Here is a 10,000-nt window from a genome sequence, read left to right as displayed (position 1 = left end):
ATCAATTAAGTAAAATAACTGTTTATTTACATAAGATAAAACAAAAAATACAATAAGATAAGATCATATAAAATAACATACAATAAGATAAGATCATATAAAATAAGATACAGTAAGATAAGATAAAATAAAATAAAGAAGGATAAAATAAAATAAGAAACAATAACATAGCATAAGATAAATAAAAAACAATAACATAAGATAAAATAAAATAAGATACAATAACATAAGATACAATAAAATAAGATAAAATATGAATGCAAACTTTCCCATATTTGAGAAACAAAGCACACTCATGTTTACTTATTTACTTAAAAAGTCTGATACTTTAGTCTGCTTCATTTGGTTTCGAGCCTCTTTCCAAACAGAGAGCATTTTGCATATGCATCACAATTCCTGGAATAGCATGTGGGTTGTCACTTCATCCAGTATAAAACTTCTTTGAGGTCATCTTAAAAACAACTGTCATTTTCACTGGATAATTAAAATTGTGCCAAAAATGTGCAGGCATAATAGTACTCTAAACTTGCTGCAATTAACAACATGACATCTCTATTTCCTTCTGACACTGAGCAGTATCTTGATTTCACCCATAAAAAATTCTTGGGACTTCTTGCCCTCTCCACAAAGTTTCTTCTTTAATCACGTCATTTATGACCAGATGGATGGAGAATTCATGCTGGGTCCAATGATAGCCAATAGTGTTCTATGCTACCACAAATACAAGTGGCTAGAAAAATGCCCATGTGACTTTAAACCTGTCCTTTACAAATGCTTCATCAATGACACTTTCTTGCCATTTTGAAAATAGAGTCACATTTTCAAATTCTTTTTTTACCTTAATTCCCAACATTCCAATATCCAGTTCAGGTGTGAACTTGAATTTCACATCTCTGGGCTTTACACTCGACTTCCTGCTTTTTTCCCTTTACTTTGTAACAGAGTGTAATGACTTTAGCCTCTGAAGACAATGAGCTAAGCAGCAGATGATATCAAATTTTTGGGAGCCAAGGCACCACAGCGTTATATCCGAGAAAGCATTATAACTGATGGCATTATAATGAGGCAGTACAGTGTATATAATCCTCCTTCTTGAATGGACTATTTCACTATAGATAAATTCACATGTACACATGTTTACTAGGAATATCTCAAAACAAAATAGATCAAGCTATATTTTACTATATATTCTTAAAATTTTACTTGTAATAAATAAACAATATTTGTGCAAATTTTAAGCCCTAAAAATTTACTGCAGTTCATACTTTCAAATGTATTGCTATGGAGTAAAATACCATCCACTCACAGATGTATATTGAATAACAAAATGTATTGTGTGGAAAGAGAACAATATTCAAGAGTGAGGTTATAATGTGTACAAGCTGAGATTTTGAACCCAAAACATTATCCAAACAATGTCTTTAAAGAATATTGACTAAACACTTTTAATTCCTGTGCAATATAACAACTGATTTATCTTCTTTCCATTTTCTTGCCTTTTCAACAAATACTAGAAATTGACTGGCGAACAGGAAGAGTTATTACATTCTTTTAAATAAATTGTCAAAATACTGGCATCTTTTGTACAGAGAAAGAGTATTAATTAAGTTTAAAATAGATAATAAAACAGTCCAAATATACAGGGGGAGGGGCAAGAGGTCCAGACTTCATATCACAGTAAGATATTAGATAGAAATAGGAAGAAAACAGATATACACACAGTAGAAATGTTATATTCATTTGTTTTCAAATTTGTTTGGAAAGGGGTCTGAACAACCTTTAATGTGTGAAATGTTGAAGATAACCATAAAGGATCATTTCTTCCAAAATATTATGACTGATTTAAAACCCACCGCAGCTCTTTTCATCAGTTTGAATATCAAACGTTCCATCCCTCTTCCTAACCCTTCACTGATCAACATTTGATATAACTTGATTTTGGGGGTCACTTCAAGATCCTGATTCTAACAGGCAGCTTCACAAATGAATGAAAAGATGTTCTTGATGGTAGCAGAGGGTACTGGTCATTTGGATTTCTTATTGGTAACTTGCCAATGGAAGTGACTGGCAAAAATCAATGGAAAGTGACAGGAACTGGTCTTAGAAAGAAATGTCAAAAAGGCTTTGGCTTCTAATGGTAGGGCAAGCCCTCCCTCTTAGACTCAATGTTATCCATTCAGTTGGACCTCTCCCCTAATCAAAAATCCTAGATCTGCCCCAACTGTATTGACTTTACTGTGTATTTTTTCAAGCTCCTTTTGATGAAAAACACATTTTGGAAATATTAAAGGTTTATTTTTCAAAAACAAAGACAGGCAATTAAATTGGCCAGATAAAATCAAATGGATATGAAAAGTCATATACATTGAATTACCATTAAATAAGGAGCACATGAACTTTTCATTTTAGCCTATAACAATAACATGTATAACATTGATATATAAGCTACAGTTTATTGAATAAAAGAACATATACTTAACTGAAATTAATATATTTTCTTTTAACTTTTTTTCTGTACACTCACAAATCAAAATAAAAAAGCCACATTTTAATATTTTAAGAATGGACAAACCCACCTGAAACTTAGATTCAATGGGAAAGCAGAAAGACAACCCCCTGAAATTGAGTACAAATACTTGTTGCACTGAATCATACACTGAAAGAAAAAAAAAGACATTAGTATCTAATTTAACAAATATTCACAAATTATTGTGTCATTTTATCTTATTTGTAGTTAATGAATATTAATCAATTAAGAAATTTGAAAATAATATAATTTCCCAAATAGGGATTATCAATAGTTCAGTTATTTTATCAATAATGTTATACATAACTGAAGGACATATTTTTTAATGTTTACAAATCTCATGCTACATTAAAAAATTATTTTGTTTCATAAACTACACATTTTAAGACAAATTTGACCATACATCACATTCAGCTTCAAAGTTATGTCACAGTTGGAGTATGAGGTAGAGTTATTTTATTATATAGTAATGAGAAGAATTTAGTTCAGTCATAGCTTAGTCTTTAAAGGTTTTCACTTGGATTGTGCAATTGACAGATTATATCACTCAATTATGCAGTATACTCTCTCAAGAGAAAAGGTTAAAAATAGTAAAATATAACTATTTTGTTAACAGTTGCTTTTGGCATAGAGAGTAATAAGCTAACATGGTATTGGGAATTTTATAGTTGGCAGAAAGAGCAATAAGCTCACATGTTTTCAGTAATTTTATAGTTGGTAGGGAATTAAGTTTAAATGTTTTCAGGGTTTAGGTTGGGGTTTTTCTTGTACCAAAGCCACATCAGGCTATCTGCTGTGTCCACTGAGGGGAATCCATTCCCTGATTTTAGCAGTGTAAATCCAAAGACTTACCACTGTCCCAGTGGGGGACAAATGTTTTCAGTAATTTTATAATTGGCAAGAAAAGCAATAAGTTAACATGTTTTCAGTAATTTCATAGTTGGTAAGAACAGACATAACACATTTTCAGCAATTTTTTAGTTGGTAGAGAGAGTGATAAGAACTTGTTTTCAGTAATTTTATAGCTAGCAAAAAGAGCAATAAGCTAACTTGTTTTCAGAGCAATTTTATAGCTGGTAGGGAGAGTGATAAGCTAACGTGTTTTCAGTGACTTTAAAACTGGAAGGCCAGAAAAGCAATAAGCTTACATGTTTTCAGTAGTTTTATCACTAAAAGAAGCAATCCATATTCGTACTTACCTCCTGGATGTGTGGCTCCAAAGGAATGATCAATCTGTTCTATAGTAGGAGAAACTTCTGGAGAACAAAATGGGAGACCACTACAAATAATAAAATGCATATTACAATTTTTCATAAATGCTTCAGAACAGCAAAAGGAGATTTAACAACAAATAAATATCATACAAATAAGATTGTTAAAATAAATTCTGTTTATACGAGAAGCTTAGAAAAAAAAGAGGAAAAAAAAATCAAATAAAAGTATCAAATCCAAACTGATAATTATACTTTTTTTATGTCAATGTATAGCAATAGCTTTAACAAATGGCTCTACTTTTACAGTATAGCTTACAACATCATACATCAACTTATGTGACACTATTTGGGTGTATTTATTGGTATGCAAGCTGTAAGTCTAAAAGTTTAAGCTGAAGATCATAGGAATTTCACAGGATAAATCAATATTATATGTTATTATGGTGATAAATGAAAAGCAAAAATACTGCATTTCATGACAACATACAATGTACTTATCCTTTGCCCTTTTGTTTTTTTTAACAGAATGGGAATTTAGGAATACTACAGACCTCTCATTGATATTTATTTTTCATTTTAAAACTTGTTATGTACATTCTTATATCATTTTTAATTCATTATTTAGCATTAAATTAGTATTAATAAGCTGAATGTCAGGGGCTAATTGAATTGTATAATTGTGATAAGAGATTATGACTGACTTTCTTTAGAGTAATAATAACTGTACAATCAAAGATTAAATTTTGCTTGTTCTAAACAAAACACTAAAATATTTTTTCAATTACTTCCTAAACCTATTTGCAGACAATATCAAATTTATAAAATATTTATTCTCTAGAGTTTAAACATACTATAGGTGTTCTAATTCAAAAACTTAATAAAAATAAAACAGAAGAATAACCACAAAAAAAAACAAGTGGAGTATTTAATAAAAGTTACATACCAGTATTTTAACTTCACTTTTGTCATATTGTAAACCTCTATAATCTGAAAGAAGATAAGAAACTCCATATAACTGCAGAACGTTAAACAACATTTGGTGTGAGTTCTCACAAGATTCCCATGTCCTGATAAGCTAACCAAATTTTAACGCATATACTATTCTGATATTTATTTCTCATTTAAAGAACTAAGCATCTTTATGATGTGCTTTTCTATGTTTTATGATAAATAAATTCAGTCTTTTAACAAATATTCATTTTAGAAATAAGTCTAAATTCATTACTGGTAATCATATTTCAATGTACATGAAATAATTACTCCTCATTGTTTATGGCAAAATGTTTTTTTTTTTTTGAAAGGTATTGGAAAATAAATATTTTAAACTTGAGACATTAAAAAGTTTTAACAGTACAGCAAATCAATAAAAAAAATGTTTCATTCCTTTTTTTCAGGTACTGTATTGCAGCTTTACATGTTAATGAGCCAGTTTAAAATACAACTGTAGCAATTCTACAAATAAAAGGACACACAGAAACAGATATTATCAAAAGTCCACCAATAATAGAATAAATTAAACCAAACTTTGGTAATTTATCAAAAAAACCTAAGCCCATAATGAATAGCTGCTAACAATGTGAAATATTAGTGCAGTGAAAATTAAACCAAACTGTAAGTACATTCATTTCATTTTGTAAAAGCTAGTGAATTACAGTACATACAGAATATTTATAAAGAAAGTTAACAATGAAGTATTTTTCATTAAAAGTGTAAAACTAAAACAATTAATGATTTGGAAAAGATTACATTGAAAAGAATCGTACCATAAATAAAGATGATGGTGTTTTTTTTGTTGTTTTTTTACTAACAATTAAGTGGTCTTATGGTGATGTTAGGGGCAGATTTTCAGAGTTGTCATACATGTAATTACAAAAAATACTCTTTTGAGTTAAAATGATAGTATATATAGTATTGTTTACATTACTATTGGAATATTTTCATACATCAGAAAATGTTAAGGCTCAAAAAGTAAGGATTTGTTACAAGTTTTAATGTTGTGCAGTTTTTAAGCATGTTTTTAACACTTAGAATAGATCCAACTTTGTTAACAATGAGTTCTACTTTACCTTATACATAATCTTAAGTAAGTTTTTAAGATAAAAAAGAGCAAATACCTTTAATCGTTGTGAAATAGAATCAAAAATCAGTTTAATTCCATCTTGAGTTAAGTTGATAATGAGGTCCATTGTAAGAGGATTCTGTGGAGTACAAGAACATTCACAACCAGCAGTTTTTAAATAGTCAAATACAACATTTGAAATTATGCACAAACATGAAATTACATTTTTTTGGATACATCAGTGCATTATTAACAATGTTATTTTTGAATTAAGCATCTGTGGTAAACCAACACTTTCTGGGTTACATACTTATTTTGATAGTTTCATTTCTACAACACTCTAATGTTAATTCACTAAAAGTTTTAGTTACTCAAGTTTACTTACAGCTTTTGTGTAGATATTCTTTGTTGGACAAAGAAATAAGTCAAAGTAAAAATTTCTTGAAACATACTGAGTTTAATCGTATTGAAATTAACCATGATGAATAAGTTAGCTTCCCCTAAATTTTAAAAGAGTTTGATATTTCCATGAAACATTTAATTAATATGTGCAGGGCAATAGCCTCAACAGCTTACTAAGATGATTCCTTATGGAAAAAGATTTTCTACAACTTCATACTGGCTTCAGAATGAAAATATTTTAGTTTTTACAAGGATGTGATTCCAAAGCATAAACAGTCATTTTTCAAGTTATGTATTCTTGTTGTGTGAAGGAACATGTAGAAGTCACCAAAAGATGCTTATTTACTCATACTGTAAAAAAGAAAAGCACAATCCAATAAAATGTGAGAATACATTTAACATTCTTCAGCCTGTTTAACACTCGTCAGATAGTGGAGCTGAGGATAAGCAGCAACTAACGACTTGCTAGAGTCTGGTGATTTCTAATTTGCAAGCCAGCTTTGAATCAGCAGAAACTGGTTCATCCAATTACATAAATTTTTTTGACAGCTAAGCATTACAGTTTAAATCTAGGATACAATCTATTGAATTTGTATTACATATCACATAAATTTGTTAAAAATTAGTCAGTTAATTAGTTATACTCTTATTGTTTCTATGTTAAACTTTAAAAGTTTTAAAATATATATATAAATCTTATATTGATTATTTTAAATTTTGTAACAAAGTATAAGAGAAAATCTTTAAACAACAAACAGAAAATAAAGTTTCATATGGTCCTTCAAAATTACCTTTAATAAGCAGTTCCAATTCAGTGGCTACTGCTTTTAGTATAATAAGCCTTAATCATTTCATCTTCTACTATCATGATTGTAATAAATAACTGAACACTTTACTGCTATAATAGAATTTAAAACTTAATATTGACTAACAATGCACACAGCTTTACAAGTTTGTACTGTCAAGATTATAATCCTCTCAAAAACATTTGTGTTCTCATTAATCATATACTACTTGTTTAGAATAAAAGAACAAATGATAATTTCATAGATATTCATGTAAATTTGACTCTTCAAACCATGAGGGTTAGCAGCTCTGTACTAAACATCAGTGACTGCCAAACAATTATCAATAATAAGACAGCACATATTGATTTTATTATGAACTTCAACTAAAATTTTCAACAATCAAATACATTCAATATCTACTACTCACAGAATAAATTAATTTTATATATTATGAGCTTCCTATTACAGATAGAAGCTCTCATATCAAATTTCCTTTTTTAGCCATCTTACTATCCTTGAAATGAAAAAGTTACTAATTTACTTAGACTTCTAAGGTAAGTATAAATGAATTATTCTATCAAGTCTTATTATTTTCAATACTGAATTTAAATCTATGTTATACAATAATATTTCTGTTCACTACAAAAAATACAAACTACTTTTAAATTCTCCAAATTAATTCATGCCTTTACTGAGAAGTAAGTAACCTCAATATATAATTGGATAATTTAAACCTTGTATCATGTGTGTCACACACACACACACATTCAGATGAAGCAATACACATTTTTTAAATCTTTTAAGCTTTTGTCAAAGGCTCCACCATACCATTCATTAATCAATAAAATATTTTTAAGCTTAATTCAATGCTGTCAGTTCTACCTCTACAGCTAAAATTTAAACTAAAATGATTTGAAAACAAACAGGGTGTAGCAGTATTATCTTTCAATCACATGCACATGCTTATCTGTTTTGTGCAGTAGCTTGAAAACATATGTACAAATAAAATTCAACAACAATGTACATATATAACACTTAACATAAACAAACATTTCTTGGTACTTTAAATTAGAGGAACAGATTTTTGTACAAGTAATCTATTATGAAATTTTAGACTTGCAGCATTCATTCAATCTGAACAATGCTCATTAGCTTTTCCTTCCTGCATAGTGTATTAAATTTCTTTTATAAAATTAGCTAGCTTTCATATACCTGACACTACATGTAATTATTAAGAACAGTTTCTGAACAAAATAATAGCAATTATTTGAGGACAAGCCACTCATAAACCACAGGTTAATCTAAGAAATAAGTATTATTAGCAACGGATTAATTCATAACAAATGTTTGTTGTTGTTGTTGTTGCTGTCAAACTAGTATTCATAAGCATTATTATTGTGAATAATTGGGTAATGTTACCGAAAGACTTAACTGTAAGTACCTAAAGGTAAAGGTACACTTGCTTTTCATGGGAAATAAAATTTTTGTACAGGTGGATACATGACAGATTATGAACTACTAATCTTTCAAACAAAAACATTAAATCATGTGCTCTTACTGGGGTACACGGACATGTCTATTCTGGTTATCATTTTCTTCAAGGTGTAATTTTTTTAACGAAAAAATTCACTATAAAAACGTTGAGAAAGAAAAAACAAGCCAAAATTTGTTTCTCCTTAAGAGTTTAAATTAACAGTTGTTAAAAATACTTTTATACAAATTTATATACCTTACACTAGGTTTAACAAATAGTGACATCTAGTCATACATTGTACATGTATTGATGAATCACATAAAACTTCTAATCACATTTTACTTACAATGCACTAGAATTAAGGGCAGTTTGACAAAAAAAAACTACAGCAAAGAAAAGCATTTAACAAGTTGGACAAGTTCTAAACCAATAATCAATGGTGGCTGAGCATGTAATCTAATTTCCATAGCAATACATGTAAATTATAATTATATGCAGGAAATAATCAATAAAATGGTAATTTAAAGTGAGCCATCATTGAGTCACTGATATTTTATGCAGAAAAAAATTTCATGATAAATTCTTAAGTCAAAGAATCTGAAGACAGACCTAAAACGAAAAGTCAGTGCAACAAGTAAAAAAATCAATCACAGTTTCACAAGGTAAACTCAGAGGGTAGAAAGTATATGTACTTAAATTAAACAAGGAGAATAAGATTATGTTAACATTTACAGCAATAAAAAAGATCAGCACTGATACATATATTAAAGTTTTCAAATCTATCATTTGGAAAATGATGAGGAAGCAAAATCTTTTCATGCATACATTCCAGTATGACAAAATTTTAAACCATTTGTTAGATATGTTTACATAGAACAACAGCTTCATACCAGATATCAATGATTACCAAACAATTACAAATAAAAAACTATGGTACGAGATACGCATTCCAATAATTCCTGATAAAATCTCGACACTTCAGTACCTATAAGCAGACACCTGACAATCAGCATTAGACATATACAATCATAACACACAAAGCAAAATCATTAATTAACAGTGACGAAAAATTTAAAACTTGTAGCACTTCTGTAATATCAACTATTAATAGGTAAAAGTTAGAAGTAATCAGACACTGACAGATATTTCAAAAATTTCAGTAGTAACCAATTGCAAGATATTTATGAACAATTCTTCTGCATGCCATTTATCTCCTCAAATTTACACTCCAATTTCTTTAAATAATACAACTCTAACAAAAACTGAAATCTGATTAAAGCCAAGTAGACAGAATACCGTTACATATGATCTAAATACTACACATTTACAGTATTTCATAATTATAGCTTTGAGTAATTTGTACCACATACCTACAGTACTAAACAATTATAGCTATAAAAGTCATTTGTACCACATATCTACAGTATTAAACAATTATAGCTATAAAAGTCATTTGTACCACATATCTACAGTATTAAACAATTATAGCTATAAAAGTCATTTGTACCACATATCTACAGTATTAAACAATTATAG

The 10,000-nt window shown here is 28.8% G+C and overlaps 1 protein-coding gene across 2 annotated transcripts in view; it reads right to left on the bottom strand.

Moving 5' to 3' along the window:
• Nucleotides 1-10,000, bottom strand: part of LOC106463811 (UPF0183 protein C16orf70-like) — a 48,952-nt gene that overhangs the window by 18,465 nt on the left and 20,487 nt on the right. For both annotated transcript variants that reach the window (XM_013923882.2, XM_022391420.1), the window contains 4 exons: nt 5,856-5,939; nt 4,685-4,728; nt 3,727-3,806; nt 2,577-2,656 (listed from right to left, as the gene is read on the bottom strand). In XM_013923882.2, coding sequence (XP_013779336.1) covers nt 2,577-2,656; nt 3,727-3,806; nt 4,685-4,728; nt 5,856-5,939 — 288 coding nt within the window. The remainder of the gene's footprint in view (nt 1-2,576; nt 2,657-3,726; nt 3,807-4,684; nt 4,729-5,855; nt 5,940-10,000) is intronic.

This window comes from Limulus polyphemus, unplaced genomic scaffold, assembly GCF_000517525.1.
Source record: "Limulus polyphemus unplaced genomic scaffold, Limulus_polyphemus-2.1.2 Scaffold1489, whole genome shotgun sequence".
Classification (NCBI taxonomy): Eukaryota; Metazoa; Arthropoda; class Merostomata; order Xiphosura; family Limulidae; genus Limulus; species Limulus polyphemus.
Note: the sequence above shows the minus strand (reverse complement) of the source record. Positions and strands in the feature narration are given on the sequence as shown.